The sequence below is a fragment of the Harpia harpyja genome, chromosome 1 (assembly GCF_026419915.1).
Source record: "Harpia harpyja isolate bHarHar1 chromosome 1, bHarHar1 primary haplotype, whole genome shotgun sequence".
NCBI lineage: Eukaryota > Metazoa > Chordata > Aves > Accipitriformes > Accipitridae > Harpia > Harpia harpyja.
Genome location: NC_068940.1, coordinates 6437032 through 6458545, shown reverse-complemented (window position 1 = coordinate 6458545; position 21514 = coordinate 6437032). Strand labels below are relative to the sequence as shown.

The 21514-nt window shown below is 48.7% G+C and overlaps 1 protein-coding gene across 3 annotated transcripts in view; it reads left to right on the top strand.

The window, feature by feature from the left end:
* Positions 1-933: 933 nt before the first annotated feature.
* E2F3 (E2F transcription factor 3) overlaps positions 934-21514 on the top strand; it is a 43542-nt gene continuing 22961 nt past the window's right edge. Inside the window, exon 1 of one of the 3 annotated variants that reach the window (XM_052805638.1) lies at positions 934-1288. In XM_052805638.1, coding sequence (XP_052661598.1) covers positions 971-1288 — 318 coding nt within the window. In that variant the 5' untranslated portion in view covers positions 934-970. Of the gene's footprint in view, positions 1289-10561; positions 10670-21514 lie in introns of those variants that run through there. The other 2 variants (XM_052805549.1, XM_052805725.1) reach the window with 2 other exon arrangements.

The window sequence follows — 21514 nt, the reverse complement described above, 5'->3', positions numbered from 1 at the left end:
ATCTGTTGGACGCAGCTGCCGGAGGGACACGGACGGTGCTTCTCCAGCTACCGGAGCGGGGAATCCCGCGTCGGGACAGCCCGTGAACGGCTCCTTAAAAACCCCTCCCGCACCGGCTGCTGCCTTTCCGAGCAAACCCTGCCGAGAACTCGGGGTGACCGGGGGCTACAAACCGGACCCGGACCCCCCCCCTCCGCCGCCGCCGCCGCCGCCGCCGCCGCCGCGGGGGGACCCCGGCGGGCGCGCCGAGGGGCGGGGCGGCGGCGAGGGGAGGGGCGGGGCGGGGCGGGGCCTGGCGCGCTCCCGCCCGCCGGGGTGGCCCCTGCGGCGGGCACGTTGCGGCAGGGCGCCGCCGCAGCTGTCACTGTCAGGGAACGGGCGAACCGGGATCCCGGCTCTTCGGAGGGGGAATCCCCCAGCCTCGCCCCCGCAGCCAATCGGCGGGCGGCATGCAAATCGCGGCCGCGCCGGGTCGGCGGCGGGCCAGTGGGAAGGGAGAGGGGCGGTGGGGGGCGGCGCCCCGTCGGACGGCGGGGAGGGCGGCGGGGGCCAATGAGGCGGCGAGGCGGGCGGGGCGCGCCCCGGGGGCGGGGCCATGCAAATTTGGTTTGAAAAGAGGGCGGGAAATCTGAGTTTCGCGGGAGGCCCTTGGCGCGTAACCCGTCTCCTTTCCCTTCATTCATTGTCAGCAGCCGCCGCTTCCTGGAGCCATTTTCCAGCCGGCCCCACACAGCGGGAGCGGCCCCGCTCCATCCGCCGCATCTGCCCGCCCCGCCGCCTCCGTCCCCCCCCCCGGCGCCCCGCATCCTGCAGCCGGGGCCCCCCCGGCACCCGCAGCCCCCAGTATTTTGCGCGGGGCCTCGGCATCGAGGAGGAAAGGAGCTGGGAAGGCCGGGGGGGGGGGGGGGAGGGAGGGCCGGGGGGAGGAGGAGGAGGAGACGCGGCTGCGGGGACAGACCCGGAGGGAAGGATGAGAAGGGGACTCCAGCCGCCGGCCCCGGCAGCGCCGCCGCCCGCACCGTCCACGGACTCCAGAGCAGCCCCCGCCGGCTTCCCGGCCCGCTTTGCCGCCGGCACCTTCATCCAGATCCGCAGCACCGGCGCGGCGGCGGGGGCGCCCTGTGTTGTCTCCTCCTCCGCCGCCGCTTCCCAGGCTCCCGGTGCCTTTGCCCCGGCGGCGGATGGGGGCCAGCCCGCTGGCAGCTCGCTGTACTGCACCCCCCACGGACCCGCCGGCAGGACGGCGCTGCTGCAGCCCGCTCTCGGCGGAGGCGGAGGCCGCCCCCCGGTAATTTTTTTTTTTTTTTTTTTTTCTCCCCCCCCCGTCCCCGCGTGGAGGGTGAAGGGGACGGTGGGGGGGAATCAAGCGCCAGGCAGGCCCTCTCCCCGCCGCCGTCCGGGCCCGGGGGCGGGCGGGGTGGTTGGTGGGGGAGGGAGGGCAGGAAAGGCGGAGGCAGCGCTTTGTTGCAATAAACTTTCCTGCCTCCTTTTCCCCCCCCCCTCCCCCCCGCTGCCGGGTCTTATTTAAAAGGAAAAAAAAAAAAAAAAAAAAAAAGAAGGGGGGGGGTGGTAAAATAAAATATAATCCCCCGCCACGTCCCGCCGCACGGGTGCAAAGAGCCAGAAGCCGGCGGCGGGGAAGGGCCCCGCTTCCCCCCCCCCCCCCCCCCGGGGCGGGGGGCCGGGCCGGGCCGTGCCCCGCCGGTGTCTCCGCTTCACCCCCGGAGCCGCCGGTGACGTCTGGCACACGTGCGCGGAGGCCGCGGCTGTGACTGGGAGCCGGGGCGGGCGGGGAGGGGGACGCCGCTTCCTCCTCCTCCTCCTCCTCCTCCTCCTCCTCCTCCCTCTGGCCTGGGACAGCCCGACCGCCGGCTGGCCGCCCCCGGCCCCCGCCGCTCTCGGAAATGCCCCTGCAGCAGGTCAGTGACTCGTGGGGCGGCGGCGCGCACCGACACCCCCCATTTCTTCTTGAAAATTCCCGACTCCCCCCTTCAAAATTTCCACCCCCCCCAAATATCCCCCCCCCCCCCCCCCGGCTCCGTGGGGTTTTCTTTGTCCTCATGTTTTCGGGTGCGCGCTTGGCCCTCGTGGGTTCCGCCAAGTTGGAGAAAGGGGGGGGGACGCGGGGCATCCCCGCCGGGCAGGGGGTCGTGGACGCCGGGGGGGCTCACCTGCCCGCCTCCGGCGGGCAGGTGAGCCCCCCCGGCGTCCACGACCCCCTGCCCGGCGGCATGGGATCGCTAAACTCCCTTCCCCTCCCGCCTCGCTGCGCCCCTGCCCGGGCAAAAGGGGTTTTAACATCCCCCCCCCCCCCCCCCTCCAGTCGGTGATGGTCCAGGTATGGGATGCTGCTGTAATCCTGAAATACTTTTGCGAGAGCTTGGGAGAAGCGTTTGCGTCTTGGTGCGGCTGGGAGACGGTGAGGATGCCAGGAGCTGCCTTTCAGCGTGGGTTTTTTTTGCAGGTGTTGGTTGCGGAGGTAGCGATGGAAGTTTTAAGGCTTGTCAGACCCCACCTAAAGCTTTTTATTTGTTTGTTTCTTAAATAAGCGTCTTCGCTGTAAAAGATAATTGATTTTTCGGTGCTCCTGGTCATCAGCAAATCCTAAGGGTGCTCGGTGTCAAGCAGGCTGCTTCAAGCCACTTTGTAAATATTTGGCTGTCCTATGCGAAGGTTTGATTCCTAGAAGGTGGTGGTAAGCGAATACAAAGGGGAGCGTATGTTACAGGGTGGTTCTGGGAGAGTAATGGTACAGGCTTTTTTGGCTCTGTGGGAGGGATGTTGGTGTCATAGGGGGCTCCTAAAATTTCCCCTTAATGGGTGCTTCAAGACCTTCAAACATGAATTCGGTGCATTTTTTTTTTTTTTTTTTTTTTGGTATACTGTTCACCTCTCTAACGGGAGGAACTCCTGGCCATAAAAACCTAGGCAGGCTTCTTTGCACCTTAAAGGTTTGGAAACAGGAAGGCAATTTTGGACTCTGCCTGCAAAAAAGTCCCCAACGCAAGTTGTGAGTGAGTTTGTTGTATACCCTCAGCCCCCATGTTTACTTCGGGGAGAGATGTGGGAAGGGGGAAAGGAAGAGAGTGGTCAGCCCGGCGGTATCTATAGGCTCGGGCTGGCACCCTCCCAGGGCGATAAGCCATCCGTGGCACGCGTCGGGAAAGGGGCTGCGCATCCTGCTCTGCCCCGACAGCCGTGCTCACGGGATTGCCCCTCTTGGAGCCGCGCCGGTTTGCCGCAGACCCGTCTTTCGGGAAGTAAGGCTGAAGTGCCCTAGTGCTCTGCCTCGTCTTTCTGCTCCGTAACTGCTTGGTGGGGACACGATCCAGCCCTTTTGCAGTTCTTCGGCTCCCACTTAGTTTTCCCCAAAACTCGCAGGGGATTTTCTGGGGCTGGGAGGTGAGGGTATTTTCCTGGTTGGCTCCTAGCTGAGCATTTTTGAGAAACTGGTATCAGAGACTGGTGAGGGGAGCAAGAAAATGCTGGGTAGTCGAGGCAGTGAGCTCGGGCGAGTAGCACCAATATAAATTTAGCGCTTGATTAGCTGAGTTGCAAAGTAGCGCGTGGAGTCCGAGACCTCCAGCTGAAAACAAGGCCCTGCTATGCAAAAGACTGTAGGGATAAGTCTAAAATTTGGCCAGCACACCTGCACTGGTTAGGGTTATGAAAATACTCTAGCTTTGTAGATGTAACTGCATGGGCAACTCACCCATCACTTCCAAATATAAACTATGGTATGACTGGAAAAGAGTTAGTACAGAGGTATAGTTTAGTTCAGGGAGGTGTTTGACTATACCAGCAAATGAGAAAGTTTGTTTTGCCGGAGTAAGCTGCTTCTCCCCTGGGAATTCGTTAGTTACTTTATCTGTGATTGTGTTACTTTATCTAGGCGCTGGAAAAGCCTTGAAAAGTGGCCTAGGCCATAACAAGAGGCAGCTCTAGCCCCAGACTGCTGAGAGTTTGCACACTCCTCCATCTCCCAAGCAGGTGTCTCGATACTGTCCAAAAACCTGTTCCTTGCTCCCGCGGCTGAGGGCTGCTAACCGGGCTTTTGTACCCTGGTGAGCCCAGGCTCTGGGAGGCTGTGACCCAGGCTGCCCGCCCTTTCAACCTGAGGAGCTTTTTCGTGATTCCTGCGGAGTTAATAGAAAGTGTTACCGGGCAGATCTGAACCCCCGCCATGGCTTAAACACAAGCGGTAATGAAGAATTAACCCTTGCAAAGTAACTACCAGCTTGCGCTCCTGGGGAAAGCCTGAGCCTCCGGCGAGGGGGTCAGTGCTGCTGCAAGGGGCAGGCGGTCCTGCGTCCTCCCCTGCCCTTCCCGGGGTCTGGTGCTGCTTCCCTTCTTCCCTTCTGGAATCTCAGGCTTCCCAAGATGGAAAATTAACCCTGGCCAAAATAAATAAATAAACATTTTTCTGCTGGGCAGGCAGGTTGAACCAGCTAATGGAAGGTCTGGTAAGTGCCAGGGACCATCAAGGGAAGGCGGTGGCCAGGGAGGGGGCATAGGGGTAGTGTCACCGCGCCGTTTTGGTGGCAGTGAGCTTGCGAATCAACTCGGCTCCTCACAAAAACATAGGAGAAATTAATGTTTGATGAGGTACCCCAAAAGCATTCTCGCTGGTCTTGCCTTCCAGCTTGGTGTGAGAAAGTCACTACCATTTGCAAATCCCAGTACTTAAAAATGGGGCTGCTATAAAAGCAAGCTGCTCAAAATGTTTCTAATTCAAATAGTGGAGAATTTCTTACTGTCTTTGGGTTATAAAGATAAGCCTTTAAGAAGAGGGCCATTTTCTTAGCCATGAGAAAATGCTTAAATGGAGACACCACCCACATGTTAAGTCCTTTTTAAAAGGGGCTAAATCCTCTTAACAAGAATATCTTTAGAGAACTCCTGTGGCCTTTAGATGACATGAGCTGTGGAGAGGCTGGTTCGGCATACTTCAGAAGGGGCCGGGAGGATTTACATTTCCAAACTGAATACTTAGCACCTCTCTCATTTTTCTGGTGGTTTAGAAAGCACCTCTTCCTCCCTCCTTCTCAGCAAGTCACAGCTGGAAAGGGAGAAAAATGGGGTAACACACAGTCTTTCTCCTAGGCGTTAGGTAAAGGAGCAGGCCAAACAGGGCATAAATACTGAACAAGGATTTGAGGTATGGGAGAAAAACCTGTAAGTTGCAGAAAGGAAGTGGGTAGTTAACTAGGAGGTTTTCTTTATTTTGCAGAAATAAAAAGGTTTGTCTGTGAAGACACAGGTGTTTCCATATTCAGACCCGTTTTCTCATTTCTCTGCCTGATAGTTTGTGTTACTAGGAATGAAAGCTAGCATGAGGCCTGGGCCTTTGCTTATTCAAAAAGCATTTAAGGGAGTTTCTTTGGTTTAAATCCATCTCCTCCAGCAACAGACTGCTTCTGAGCCCAAGGAGGTACCGCATGGTCCTTTGGCACAGCTGTCTGAGGAGAGTTCAAAGAGGTATAAATCCTGGTTGCCCTAACTGTGCCAACAAGCATCTAGTGGAAAGCAGGCATCCTAATAAAATGGTACAGGAATAGCCTGTAGGTTGCTGTGCTTGCTGACGGTGGCTTCGCTGTCCTCACACAGAGTCCAGCTATGCTGGTGTGGCTCCGTCTGCACCCAAACTACTGAAGTATGGTAGCCTCACGATGATAAGGGCTGCTGGCAGGTTTCCATGAGCAGCTGAGACACTCAAAGGCTTTACTGTTGCTGGAAGGAGTAGGCTTGCTTCTCCCTCACCATCTCCTTTGCTCTGCCCCTGGCCAGGCAGCACTCTTCCCCCACCTCTGTGCTTGGGGAGCATCCAGCTGCCGGGGGGGGTGGTTTTCTGCTGCTTTAAAAAGGTAAAATAGCTGGGTCTGATGAGCGTTGGGGCTGGCATGCGGTAGGTATTGGGCGTACGTGGCCCAAGATGGGATGAGTGAGATGAAGGAAGGAGACGGGAGCTTTCCCGTGCAGTGGTGTTGAGGTGTTAAATTGGCTCACTGAGCCTCAGTTTTCCGAAGTTAGCCTCGCCTGTTCTCACCGTGAAGGTATCTTCCTTGTGCCACCAGACTGCTTGCCAAAGGCTGGATATGGGTCAATTTACGGCCATTTTATTCTTCTGTGGAGGCTGCTTCAACCGATTGAGCAATTAAAGGCATTTTCTTTCCCTTCGTTTTATCCCAGGTATGTTGGTGCTGCTCTGTTAATTTTTACAGTGTGCTCATTTGTGAGTATGTGCAAGCATTTAAAAAAAAAGAATCTTTAAACTTAGGAACAGCTGTATTTTGCAAGATGAAAGGTTCTCCCACTACTTCTCTGACTATGACTGTGGCAAATGTTTGAGGAAGGAACACAAGAAGAGGGCTTGCACAGGACAGCCCTTCTCCTTGCTTTGAGAGAGCACTTGCTTGGTCAGGGGTTACAATGACTTTTACGGCTACCCGTGGCCTGTGTTTTTTGTTTAATCCCTGTTTGAATCTAGTTGTAGTTCTGACCTTATGTAGCAACAAGTTCTATCTATGATTAAGTTATCTCGTATGGAAGAAAAAAAATAATTTTGTTTCTGCTTTTTTTTTTTTTAAATTTTCATTTTGGACTTACTGTCTATAGTGTTATTGGGTGATCCTAGATACTGTGGTAGGGGAAAATGATTTTCTTATATATGCTTCTCTACACAGTTTATGATACGTTATCTTCTGTTGTCCGTTGTCCCCTCCAAGCTGAAGAGTGCTAGGCCATTTAATTTCTCCTGAAATGAAAGCCGCTAACACTAAAATGAAGGCCTCCTTTTATAAAAGAACCCCATGGGTGTGAAAAAAAGCACGTCTGTTAGTTGTGAGTGTTCACTCGTGAAGCCGCTGGGGATCGGCAGCTTTGAAAGATGTTTTGAAGACGTGGTAGACCCACTTTGCAGGCCTAGCAGGAGCCAGAGACCCTTTCAGAGCCAGCTTGTTTCACAAGGTCTTAACCTGGCCCTGGGGGGGGGAAACGGGAGGTATGGATCATGGGGATGAGCGTGCCCGACTACTGCGGGAACGGCTCGTTACAGAGCGTAGGTTGCAAAAAGGAGAACGAAGTAGCGCCGTTCCTCTCTGGAGCTTCCATCCGCGCAGGCCGGTCGGTGTGGTGCGGCTGTGGGAGGGGAACGCAGCCCACCCCGTCTGCCCAGAGCCCCCAGAGCGGGGATCGGGGAGAAACGAAGATGGGAACTTTTCTCAGTAGCTTCAAGTACGACGCCTTTCAACCCTTCAGGCTTCGCTTCTGAAGGTGCGTGCGGGGCTGTCGGCCGTGGCTCTGGTCCAGGGCTGGTCCCGGTGGGGTGGGAGGGCGGCGCGGGCCTTAGTCCTGGCTTGTGGAGGAGCTGCCCGCCAAGGGCGGGTTGGAGACGGCGACGTGCGTTCAGATGGGCTTCGTGCACCCGCGGTGGTAACGGAGATCCAGCCCTGCCCAGAGCGAGGCTTCGGCAGATGGAAAGCTCTTCTTAGAGTAACTAAATCTCCAGGTTTTACAGTCTCTGCAAATAATCTCATTTACAGCTGGCAGCGCTGCGTGTGTATGTATGGTGGCAACTCTCATCCTCGCAAATGAGTAAGTTGGGCTTCAGGCTTTTGTTTTGGCTGGCAGAGTTCATCGCTTCCTGCATTGTTTTTCAAGAGCAGGGTCGGGTTTGCTGCTGCCGGGAGGAGAAACCCCCTTCAGGTTCCCCGGGGCGGTGGGAGGGGGGCTGCCCTGCTTGAGGTGCTGCTGATGAGGTATTTGGACTCGGTTTCAATTTCAGTTCTGTTTGAAGACAGACTTGGCAAAATTGCCCAATTTATCACATCTTTAAAAGGGAACTATTTCACTTCTGTTTTCCTCAAGTAAGTTGGTCCAAAACCACGCTTGGAAGTGCTATGCCTGGCATGGGTGTCTCTTGAAGTACTATGCTGTCTGCTTGGATGGTGCTGCTATTTGCTGGATCTCGTGGCGTTCGTGGAGTTCTTAATGCCTCGTGGGCTCAACGTGAGCTGTGGTAAATATTTCCATCTGCAAGCCCTGTAAAGGGAGAAGACAAAGAGTTTGACTGGGTGTTGATGAAGCTGGAGCATACTGAAAATGGCCTCTGCTATGTGGTAGGAGCGTTCTACATCATGCATTTTAGCCTTCCTTTTATACATATATGAATACATGTCAAATGTGTTGGTAATTGTTTGCAAACTGAACTTGCCTAAGGTTAATGGCGTGTCTTGTGTCTCCTGTCCTACTTAGGAATGTGAACAGTTGCTGACCTGTTACAGTGTGAAAAGTAACACGCTAACTCTGTCAGCACTGCATGTGCATGCCCTGCAGCTTTCAGGCTTTTGTACTGAAGGTCTTTTGCCTAGGACCAAGCTAGGAAGGAAAGGTGGAGCATTGAAGATCACCTTTTCACTATCAGCCAGGCATCTTTTCTGTGACTGTGCTGAGTTAGGGGGGCAAGTGTGGCTTTCATTTATTCCACAGGGATGTCAATAACCAGCCTCTAGAAGTAAAACCCATATCCCGTTTCGTCACTTCGTTTAGGTAGGAGACTTAATTTGATTACCTGCATCTACTTTCAAGACTTCATCCAACTCGTATGTGGCTGCATCTAGGCCCAGAAGTGACCACTACCTAAGATTGATGGCATTTTCAAGGACTTTAGGGATCTAGGAGTTGCTTTTTAGGAAGATACTGGGTGCTTCCTGTGATGTTCAGTTGCAGTACTGCAGACGTTGCGTTCTTGGTATCTTGAGCTTTATAGGAACAAGCCACTGTTAAAAGCAGAGGCTGCTATTATTTTGGCTTCCATTTCTATATCTTTACAATGGGATCTTACAGTCTCATCACACAGACATTGCAAGCCACTAGCTGTTTTGCAAAGATGTGTGAAAACTCATAGAAAGTATCTAAACAACTATTTTTGGTAAAAATAAATTGTTATCTAGTTTCCCAGTACAAGAGGTGTCTGCTTAGCCTTGGCTGCTTCAGCTCCAGCATTCCTGCTCCAAGTTGTGGTATGTGTGTATTGGTTAATATATGCATAGATTCTAGAAGTCATTTTCATTAATGAACTTCTTGAAAGAAAGACTTTCTTTTTACAATGGTATTCTGTTGGGGTTTTTTTGTGGGGGGTATTTTTTTTTTTTTTGGTTGTTGTATAGCTGTTGGTTCAAAGGTTGTTGCATATTGCATAACTTACTGCTAGAAAGCGGGGTGGGGAAGAAACTCATTGGCAAATTTCCTTCCTTGTTAATTAAGGTGACATTAAAAGTCTCTGGTTTAGATCTCAATGGTGGCTGTCACCATGCGGTGCAAAAGTCAAACTCTTATATATCATGTCAGGCTTATCGATCCACTCTACTAGTTCTCTCTAAATAAGACTTTCTTTTCATTTTGGTTCTACACGTTAGTTACAAAATCTTACTAAATTGGAGTGCAGTAACAGATAAATTTTTCTTCTGCAAGCCACTGAATCTGCACTGTAGGATTTCATGATTTTTACACATCTTAAAAGTACAGATGTAATTTTAGAGTGAAGCATTTCTCCATAGAGCGAGTGTGTTATGCTCGCTATAAAACTTAGCTTTCAAATTTGCCTTGCATGTTGTTCAGAAACAAACTGGCATGCAGACTTGCTTGCATCCCTTCTACCGAGACTCCCATTTAAGAGGTGTTGTCTGGCAAATTTCAGGTCTGGAAGTAAAAAAGTAACCTCTTGGCCTGGTATTTATGTTGGTACAGTCCATTTATGTTGACAGTAGTCTTGTGGCTTTTTGGGTGCTACCACAGTGTAAGTAGATAAGTATGTAAAAATACAAAATGATGTGCAGAAAGGGTTTCGTCTTGTACCGTAGGTGGAATGGTGGTTTGTGTGTATCAGGTTGTCTACCATGTACTGGAAAATACGTGCTTTAAGGAGCAGGTCTGAAGGGTTTGCTGTGTTCTCTGGCTGCTTCTGTAATGGAAACTGGGCTTTCCTTCGCCCTCTGCTTGGGCTTTTTTAACATCTGCTGGTTTTAAAGTCGTTTTTCCAACCAGAGACGCTAGAAATGCCATTATATGGAATTATAATGTCCTGAGTGATGCTAGTAACCTAATAGTGCCTTCAGTACTTGTTTTCTTGTGCTGCTAACTCTGGAATTAAATGGCAATTACCATGTATATATGCTGGTGTTATTTTGCCTTGCCAGTGTTGTGTTTTTAGACAGCGTTGGTCCCACACATTGACAGTTTTTTGTCCCCGTACAGTAAGCTAGTTCACACTTTGTCTAATGTCTTCGCATAGCGGGAATTGATGTTGGTTACAGCTCTCACAGAAGGCTTTTGTGTGGCGATATCTGAAAGCTGTCTTGTTGGAGCTTTTATCAAGGCTATTGCAATGAGGCCATTATCCCCGCTTGTGGCGAACAGAGATATTCGCAGAAATTTTTATAATAATGCTTAGTAAGTGGCATGCTGGTAAAGAGCGACAATGCTGGAGTGGTACAGAAATAATACCCGAGGTGGCAGCCGTGCGGCGGTGGGGCGTTATCTGTCCTTGCAGACCGGGGACAGGGTGGGAAGGGAACCCCGCACGGGGCAGACGGAGGGTGGTGATCAGGGCTATCGCAAGCACGAATAATCCTGGCCGCCGGCTCAGCGGAATAAAGTTTTACTTTTCATGGTAAGACTTTTATCGAGCGGCTCCAAGTAACCCAGATCCAAATTGCTGTATAATAGTTCTGCATCTCGTCCTTTTTTTGTTTCGGCTGCGCGGTATCTGTAACCTAAAAACGTCTCTTGGGAGTTATGTAAAACTGTGAGTCGGGTGAGAGGAAGCTGAAACTTCACAACTCTGCTGTAGTACTCTTTTTAAGCACAAACCTCTTGAGCCGGTAGAAAAGACAACTTACTACTTGAGGTGGGGGCAGGGAGGGCTTTAAAAATTATAATAGCATTTTCACCGGCTGCTTTGTCTCGACAGTGGGTATTTCACTGGGTTTATTCTCTTTTTCCCTCAGGAACTGGGCGTTAGAAAAAGCTCTTTTTGTAAAAGACAGTGTCCTGAAAGCATAAGCAAGTTGCTCATTTTCTTTCTTAATCGTAAGAGCTGCCTTGATGATTTTTCCCACCTCAAATTAGCAGTTTATTTATAACATGCTAATGTTCTGCATGCCCGTCGGTATTACTGTTCTGTCGTGCTGAGCTGAGAATTGTTCTCTCGAAAACTGACACTGTGAAGATGACATAAATGAACATGGGAAATTGTGTATGATAGAGAAAAATTCAGGTGGCTTTTGGTATGATTTTGGTTCACACTTCTTTCTATAAAATCACTTCAATTTCCTTTCTGATTTCCATTGCTAGTCACATTTTTGTTGCTTGTTTTTATTTGTTACAAAAGAAAAATGCAGACCATTGCCTTTTGGCATCCTCGCTACCCTTTCATTCCTGTTGGCAAACTTCTCTGCGACCGTCTTCTGCGTGCTGCCACCAGCTGCCTTCTTGGATTGCAGGCAGGGGAGTGAGGAGCTTCAGGGTGTATTTCCCCCTTCTCAGGGCCCTCGCAACAACCGCTTTGCAACCGAGAGCCTGCGAGGCCCCTGCAGGAAGGCTCTTCCAGATCTAGAGGTTAGCAGCGTCCCTCCCAGTGGTCCTCTGCTTCAGCTGCTCTACAGAGAGACCGGGGAGCGTTCAAAGTCCAGACCATGCAACACAGGGTGTCTTGTGCACGGTGAAGGAAATGGCAAAATAAAAACACATCCCATGAGTTGCTGTACTTGGAGCCATGTGCTTTGTAGGTGTTTACAAGAAAGGTGCAAGATGATTTGGAGGCCTCCAACATTGTTTGCCTGTGACCCGTTCTCTAAAGATGCTCTTCATGTTGCTGCTGGCCCTGGGGTGCTGAAGTCCTTCCCTTTTCTCATGTTGGTAACATCATGCTTTTGTTGAATATCTGGGAAGTGAATGCAACATTAGTGAACAGGTTGCGTGCTGTTGGCTAGACATTAAGCTTAGGTACAGCCTTCTGTGGACAGAAATAAGTTAATACTTATAAAGCTTTTTTGTGGGTTTTTTGGGGAGGCGGGACAGAAACCCACTTTGCTGTGAAGGGGAATGTGTAGGGGATTCCAGAGACTGACATATTTGATTAAATTTAAAAAAAAAAGAAGGAAAAGAAAAGCAAGCTCGGAGGCAGGCAAATTCCCCTTATTCAGAGAAAGCCATATGTTCAGGATACTATCCTTAGTGTGATTTATTTGCTTCAGAATTAGGAAAGAGGGTTGCTAGGAAAAGTAAGATGCATTCACTTCTTTCACCTTAAAGAATTTTATAAGGGTGATTACCATCTCCCTCCTTTCTCCCTCTTTTCCAGTCCTGGAGAATAATCAATTTAGCAATATGTCAGAGCAAGCAAAAATGGGATTGTTCTCATCTGCAATGCAGGCACTAAGACAGACTCTGTCTTTAAGGCCAAAATCAGGTATTTCTGCCTCAAAGTGAACCAGGAGTTATCAAATCATTCTGTGTTCAGTAAGAAAGGATCAGAATTTCAGCCTTTTTATTCTCCCCTTCAGATTTGTCTAGTTTTGGTTTTCTTGACTACCCTTTAGTTCTTTTGATGGCCTCAGTGCCGCTTTGAACACATTTCTCTACTTCCTCTAACGGGGGGAAGCAGCACCAGTTGTACCAGACAGGCATTTTATCTGTTGCTAGTACTTCATTTGAAGTGGAGAAACATGGCTTTCCCAGCCATTTGAAGAGCTCGGTTGCCTCAGCATGTGAAGAGCAGCCCCCAAACTCTGCTCAACTGGCAGTTGAGAAGGGAGGAATCTCCTTAAGACCTCGCAGGGAGAAAGCTCTAAGCACCTGTGAGATGCTATAGTATATCTAGCTAAAAATATCAGATACTTGAGCTTGCCTATTGACTTGTTCAATGGTGATGCCTTGTCGAAATGGAAAAAGCCAACAGATCTGGAACAGTTTTAAACTTCTTGAACTTTGCATAATAGTGCAATGACACAAGAGGGTCAGCATAAAGATCCCAGCAAACGTACTTGTCCACCAGGGCAGCCCTGGCTCTTTAACTGGTTGTGCAAGCGTGGCACGCTAGAAGATTAGGCACGCCACGCTAGAAGATTAGGCACAGCCTGCCTGCCAGCAGCTGTAATGGTCCTGGAGGGTTTGCTTTCCTCCTGAAAAACTGGTGTCAGATACTTTGTCTGGATTCAGCCCCAGACCCTTTGGTTAATGTTGTGCAAATTGTGCAAAAACGTATTGTTCCTTCTGCTGAAAAGTAATGTGGAACACCTTCTGCAAGTATTTCACTTCTCCCTGAACACCAGAGATGATGCTTTTTGTCCTCCTTCTCGCTCTGCCTTGTGTTTGAGTGCCCCTCCGTGACTGCGTGGGCAGGAGCCCCAGCAGGTGCAGTGATCTTCCCAGCTAGAGCCTTGAATTAAAAGAGTATCTGGAATTAAGAGTGTGGGAAGGTACACAGTCCGCTGTCCTCTGAGGAAAAATGTGGGGTGTAACTTAGTGAGCGTATTAGTTTGAACGGAGGTGGGTGTGCAGGTCAGGACTGATGCAGCGGCACACTTACATGGGGGAGATATTTATGCACGTGTCACTAGAAGTCCACCTGTTTGTGCATCTGCACCCCACGCACGTAAGACTGGAATTTTTTGGATAGTAATAGTGATCAGGGCCATGACTAGTTGCTTTCTTGTTCTTGTGTGTAACTGCGTAGAGTGGAGAAACTTCAGCTTTCACTTAGCTTCCTATTGCTTTCAGAGGCGGAGTTGAAACTTTGAATTTCTTAGGTCTGCTTTGACTACCGTCACATGGCTGTAGTACTCTGATCCGATTTTTCCCTTCAGAAAAAGGGTCCAAAACCCAGCATGCTTCACTCTGTCCATTTTGCAATGAGCTGATCCTTTTTTAAAGACAGACTTAGAAGCTTCTCTTGTTGTGAGGAGCTACACTTACCAGCAGATGCTTGGAGTACCTGTGAGTTTGTGGACATTGTGTCGTCTTCAGACTTGCTTTCTGAGGGGACGAGTTGCTAGTCCTGCCACCAGGTCAGCAGCTGCATCTACCATCTTGGCTACGGCTGAGATTGGACTATCGATCTCAGTGACATGAGCTTCAAATTGCAGAAGAACTGATGAAGGCTTTGGATTGCTCAGACAAAAAGGCAGGATATATACATATACAGCCTTGGGGCTTGTGGGGGCTGAGCAGGAGTCCTCAGAGGCAGTGGAACGAGGTGTGCCCTGGGGATCCTGAGGAGCTCGGCTTCTGCTTCTCCAGTTTAACTAGCTGCTTGCATCTCCCCTGGCACGGTGAAATCGCATCAGTCCCTTCACTAAGGGTTTTTATCCAGACTACCAATTTCAACAAAGTGATTTTTAAAAATTTCTTTTTTTTTTTTTTTTTTTTTTTGAGCTCAGTGTTAAGATCTTTAAGAAGGCAGGCCAGCAAGGTGATTTGGGTAAGAACCTTTTACAGTCACAATATGGAATTTTTTCACCTTAACGAGCGAAGGCAGCGGTTTGAACATACGCCAGTATGCCTTTCCAGAGCTGTGATACGGCTGAACCACAGTGGAAATCTGGAACCGTAACGACACTGCTTATAGGAAGTTTGACTCCCTGCATTTAACCACAAATGTGGTCAGTCTTAGGAGAGGCAATAATGGAGAGGAAGAAAGGTGGTGGTATTTGATTAGCTTTGTTCTCCTTGTTTTCTGCAGTGCATCTGATGGATGCAGCTCCGGCTGTGAGAAGAGAGTGATAATATTACTGACTGATGGTTCCAGTTTCTTCCTTGTTACACTTTGAAGATACTCTTTTGGGGTAGATATAACAAGACTTGCTTTCAGCTTATTAAATTCAATAGTCACATGCTATTATTAAATGGTTGTGCTGCTTGGTAAACTGTTAGGTGTTTCTGAAGACAATGACCTATAGAAGAGGATTAAATACCACGTCAAGATCCTTCAGGTTGTCGCTAGCTTCATGCAGGGACTGAAACACAAGGCAATCCAGTCCTGACAGGTATCTGCAGTAGTTGAGTGAAGGACAAAGGTCTTCCCCTTGCTCCTCACCATCGTGCCCCAGACCAACACGTTAGATCCGTTCAGTTCAGCAGCACGGGAACGGCTGTTTGTCTTGGAAACTAAAATATCCTCCTGCTTCCTATCGGCCTGTTCTCGGAAATGAAATGTAATCCTCTCATAGTCAGGGTAACCTGAATTGCCCGCTGGGGTAGGAAGGCAAGGACGAATTGGGGATCGGGTCCGTGCTGCTCGGAGCGCTTCCCGTGACAGAGGGGATTTCCTGGAACCATCCTGGGAGACGCTTTGGGGACGTGGTTTCACGGTCAGCTTATGGCGATCCGAGTCGGTGCCGCCACGAGCGGGGGTCATGCTGCCCTCCCTCCCCTGCTCAGGCAGTCCCACCGCCTCCCTGCCTTGGCGCCTGCCCTCGTACCGCCCCGCGCTCGGCCGGACTGGGGACCCGCTCCAGCTGAAAGCTAACACTGGGCGAGCGATTAGTTTTCATCCCAGCGAGCTCCCCGGCCCGGCTGGCAGCGTGGCCGGGGCAGAGGCGGCCGGCGGGGGCTGCCCCCTCGGCGTCCCCTCGGCTGCAAACGCCGGCCGCGCGTCCTCCGGCCGCGCGTGGGATGCCTCGCTGGCTGCCTGCGCGACCTTAGCATCGCCTCGAAGCGGGTGGAGTTGCGCGTAACGAAAACCTAACAGATGGCTCTGTAAAAGAAATGGGCAGCTTTTGTGCTGTTGCTTACTGCTTAGGTTACCGACCACGTGCAGCTGCCGGTGCCTTGCTGGCGGTGCCCAAGGGCTGAAGGGATCTCTCGCACATTCTCCCCATCTCCGGTTTTCGGCTTTTAAAGGTTTCGGGGGCAGTTTAGGGGTTTTGTGAGCAGGCAAAGGAGTAAATGTGGCTGAAAATGTTCTCAATTTGCAGAGGAAATCCACAGTTGCTTAAACTGAGAATCTGCGTTTTCTCAGCGCTCCGTTTGCGCCGTGCCTCGTACGCTCGGCTTCCAGTCCCTGACCGAGGCTCCCAGGCTACCTGTAATTTAATTACAGCCTGACGGCAGTCACTGAAGTAGGTGAGGATATAAATGTAATTTGTGCCTAGAAGTTATGTATGTAGTGCGCTTGTAATACTGGAGGCCTTCTCCGAAATCATCGCTATCAGGAAATACCTCCTGAGGAAAGACTGGCTGTGCTGCTTTGACAGGTACAGTCACTCTGAGCAGGGCTTTAACATGACTGATTTTTAACAGATGAAAGTAAAGGCGTTGTGGTCTTGCACGAGAGGTCACGGAATCCTTGCACGTAGCAACTGGGATGGCTTTTACTGCCAATAGCCGCAGCCGAGGGGCTTATCTTGCGTGGGTTATGAACATGGGAAGGCTCCTAGAGCTTCTGGTCGGGTGAGTGGTAATGAACGCTAGTGACATGGAAAGTTCATCAAGGAAGGTTGAGTTTCATGACTGCAATCATAGCAAAGTCTCCTTTCTGCCCCTCAAGTGGAGAGGTGAAGCCAGCCTGCGTGGCAGCGAGAGCACCCTGCTTATTCCATGCCGCTGCAGAATTCTGCCCTTGTGACCAAAATACACTGCTGAATTTTGGCTTCAGCTTAAAAGGAGGTATATCATTTTGGTTGTAAGGGAACCTCCACATACAAACTCAGCTAGTGCGGTATTAACTAACTAACTCTGGAGACAGCCTGTAATGAATAGGGCTGCAAAATGAGAGTTATCACTTTAATCTGTTGCCTAATTTTGAACATAACTGTTTCGTTATTGATTACTTGAACAAAAAACTTCAGATGTGTTTATCTCACAATCCTTCCACACGCTGCCTGCTGCCAGAAGCCTCAGCTCTGCCCACAGCAGCTGCCAAAATTTCTATCTTTTTCCCGATACTTTCTTTAGCACCATTGTGCATTGAGACATTTGCAGGATAGTAAAATGTGAAAGCTGTGTAGCATTCCTATTTATTTTGGAATTCAGTGTTTTACACAAGGAACACTGTAACTCTGCCATATTTACTTTCTTGTATTTAATTCAATAAAATGTATTTACCTGAAGCGGACATGAAATTACCAGTTTGCTGTGGAAAGTGTAGGGCCACGCTGCAGAACTTGTTCCAAGTTAGCGCAGAGTGCGTGAGGGCTTCTTGCCAGTGCAAAGCGTGGGAGGGAAGTCGGGAGTAAGAAGATTCTCGCTGCTATCATCAACAGGCGTCTGTTGAAAGGGTAGAAGTTAGGGATGTCAAGTCAAGATGATAGGTTTGTGTCTTTTTTTTTTTTTAGTTTTATACTTCCAAGGCAAACCGATGACTGGCAAAGCAGATTTCTTCCAAGGCTGCCTTTAAAGTGCTTTTGCTTTACCTTGGATAAGAACTTGTAGTCTCATATAGTGAAATGTAGTTGAGTTTTCTTGGGTAATCTTGGCTGTACAGTTTGATATAGTTTGGAATTAAGGTTGGGAAAACAATTAGTGTACAAAATGAGGATTTTCTTAAATTTTTTTTTTTTTTTTTTTTTGGGAATCTACCACACTCTAGGCTTTTTAGCAATCTAGGAAGCCTACAGGCTGGTAGGGGCTTCCCATGGCTGCCCTCAGTTGTCTTACCCTTTCCTCCTACTGCTAAGAAAATAAGGCTGTCCTTCCTATCCATATACTGTTGAGAAGGACCATCATACGCAGGCTATTTTTGATCTTATTCCTTTCCATAATTATATGTAGCTTTTATAAATCTGTCTGGATGGAAAGATCCCGTGTACTTTGGAAGGGCTCATTTGATCTAAATTTAAGGATGTCTCATGTCCAGTTGTGAAACATGCTATTTTAGTTTGCCCTACCTACAGCTTTTACTAAAACAAGAGGAAAAGGATGAAAAGAAGAGACTGAGAAATGTGTGTGAGAGGAGGGAAAGATGACTCATAAGTGGGACTGCACTTGAAAATGAAAAGGATCAAGGTGTACTGATCATAAGAAAGTAAGTTACGGTTTTTCTGAAGAAGGCACAATTAAATCATATGGTCATTTATCTTCTGAACAGATTAAGGTACATTTGTGGAAGAATCCATGAGCCTGAATTGAGTAGATAATTTTGAAGAGAGAAGAAATCCATTTAAAGAACAGAATTTTTAGTGCAGTGTTTAATAGGTGATATGTTAGTGCTAGATTCCACTGGAAGACTTCTCCAGGCTTCTGGAAAATCCCGTTTAGCTGTCCATTGCCTATGGGATAGTTCTAATAACTGCACAGTTATACAGCAAGGTAGGTAGCAGAAAGGGAAAGAGGGGGAAGGCAGCAGTGCAAGAAGCCAAATGGGCTTTCTCTGAACTTTGGGCTGCAATGAATAGAAATTAAAGCTTATGAATAGACACCTGAGTTTCTGCTTTCATCCTAGGTGTTGTCTCTTTTACATCTCTGCTAATGTTCTGCTCTTCCAGTCTTGTTCTGACATCCATAAAACTTCTCTAAAACTTGGGATGTCCAGCAGTCTTGAAATAACCCTTTCTGTAGGGTTTAAGTAGTGTGCAGTTAGAACGATGGAGTTCTGTATACAGCACTGCAAAAAGTGCTTGTGGTGGTTCCTACAATGTTTACCAGCAGTATCCAACAGCCAGCTCTTCCCACTTTCACCCTTCTTCTTTTCCTGCCTTTCATCCCCACCAACCAAAAGCTAAAAGATAACAAAGATGTCACTGTCTGACATGTGAATGAGGCTGATAGAAAGGATGTTTAATTTTGTAAAGCATTTTGATTTTAAGAAAAAAGTGACTGTCGGTATGGCATTGGATTAAAAATTGGCTAAGTGACAGGAAAAGGGTCCTTTTGATTGATTCCAGTGAGTATTTGCACTAATCCCAGTACTGTGGAGTGCTTTCATCATTGTTGCAGAAGTAAACAAAAAAACTGTTACTGATAGTAATTGCTAGCAGAATAGTAAATGATAATAGAGTGCTCTCAACTTGCTCTGGAGGCACATTCAAACACACTGTGTCTTTAATACAGCCAAAGGCAAAGTTGTATGCCAGAGAACAGGGAATGCAAGCTCTGCCTTATGAAAGAAGGCCTGTATCCTGGAAAGCAGCACTTCTGAGAAGTCTGTAGTGGACAAGCAACTGCACGCCAGCTTCCAGCGCGCTGCTGAGGAGCGATGGCACTGAAGCTTGCATCCTGGCATGTATTAGAAAAGGAACAGGAGAGGGGATGCTTCTGCCTCAGTGAACAGTTTTGGTGCAGCTGATACTTAAAATAACATACACAGTTCAGTGCTAGTACTTGTAAAGGGAAAAAGTTGAAAATCAAAGATGATGTTAAATAGGGCAGCAAAAATTGAGGTCTGAAGGAAATGCCCTACAGTGCAACTTAAGCAAAATATTGCTTAAGTGAAATTAATATTAAGGGATGACTTGACTGATATACAAGATACAGAATTGGGAGGGGTGGTTGATATAGCTGATCGTTGCGCTGCTATCCAGAGGGACCTTGACAGGCTGGAGAAATGGGTTGACAGGAACCTCATGAAGCTCAGCAAAGGGAAGGGCAAAGTCCTGCCTCTGGGGAGGAATAACTCCAGGCACGAGGATGGGCTGAGGCAAACCTGCTGGAAAGCAGCTCTGCAGAAAAAAGCCCTGGGGGTCCTGGTGGACCAGCAATGTGTCCTTACGGCAAAGGCCACCGATGACCTCCTGGGCTGCATTAGGCATTGCATTACCAGCAGGTTGAGGGAGGTGATCCTTCCCCTCTGCTCAGCCCCAGTGAGATGCATCTGATGTGCTGGGTCCAGTTCTGGGCTCCCCAGTACAGGAGAGACATGAACATACTGGAGCAGGTCCAGCGAAGGGCCACGAAGGTGGTTAAGGCCTCAAAGCATCTGATACACAAGGGGAGGCTGAGAGATCTGGGACTGTTGAGCCTGGAGGAGAGAAGGTGTCTGAACACCTGATGGGAGGGAATGAAGAAGATGGAGCCAGGGTCTTCTCAGTGGTGGCCAGTGACAGGACAAAAGGCAATAGGCACAAATTGAAACGCAAGCAATTCCATTTAAACATAAGATTTTACAGCGAGGATGATCAAATGCTGGAACAGGTCTCTTAGGTTGCGAAGTCTTCTTCATTGGAGATATTAAAAACCCAATTGGACACAGCCCTCAGCATCCTGCTCTAGTTGCCCTTGCTTTGAGCAGTGGGGAGTGAACTAGATGATCGATCTCCAGAGGTACTTTCCCACCTCAGCCAGTCTGTGAGATGATTCCGGTGTTAAAGGACTCCTTAAATTGTTGAACTTGATCACATCGAGAACTTAATACTGAAAGCTGAAACAATGCAAACTCAAAGTGGAAATTAGACTTTTTTTTTTAAGTCAGGGGAAAATAATCATGAGTTGATACCTTCAGGTTTTGAGAATAAATGTTTTGCGCTCTAATTTCTCTCCAGAGTTATGCTCTGTAATTTCAGCTCTGAACAGCCTTGAGGTCAGCAAGTCCATCTGCCTGCATTTTGGTGGGGGCAACTGTGTTTATGGTCCTTCCTGACAGGTGCTCGCTCACTTAACTTTCTCATAACAGAGATGCTAAAATTGCATGGCAATCTCTTCCTATCCTTGGCTACAAGATAACTTAATGTTACTAATGGAATAGCAACTAGGGAAAATCCAGTGGTCTGTGATACATAGCAGGTCATAGTAGAAAGTTAGATTCTTTTCTTTGATCAAAGGGCAGGTTAGAAAATGCAAATTCATTTCATTTTAAAATTTGAGACTTAAAGGTAGTATTCGTTTTCCTGGAGAAGTCATCTCAAGGTATTTAGTTTAGGGAATACATAGTAAAGAAGGCAAAGTAGCATGGAGAGATTGTCTGGTGTGGGTCAATTTTGATATAGAATCAAGTCCTTGCTTGACTCTATGACCTGAGATGCTCTGCTTCACCAGAGCCAAAAGGGATAATTTTTTGAAATATGCTTCATAATCTGAAAAAGAACAGCAACTTTAACTTCGTTTCCCCTAGAAGTTTATTCCCTGTGATGATACATCTGTTTTGGATGTTGTCTTGTAAATAGTAGGCTATCACATCAGCTTTTTAGATTGCCCTGTCCGTGGCATGACAGAATTTACCCAGATGTGAAAAAGAAAATTATTTGGTCTACCAACACTCATTCACTTTTCTTATGAACTGTTGTTTGTCTTCTTGTCTTGTTTTTATTCCCTCTCTGTCACTGGGAATAAGTAAAACTTGCCATTTGGATCAAATAATTTATCTTCATTTTGCCAGCACTCTTAGGTTGTTCTGCTCCTTGGTGTGGCTGATGGAGTGATAAAATACTGCCAAGGTAGGATGTGTATCACAGCGAAAGCTCTGTGGATTAGTTGTTCTTTGTGACATTACACAGAATTTAAAACATTAAGAACTTGACTGTCTTTGTGCTGTTTCAGCCACGTAGGCTGTCTGCTACCAAACCGACTGGTGAAATAAGAGTAT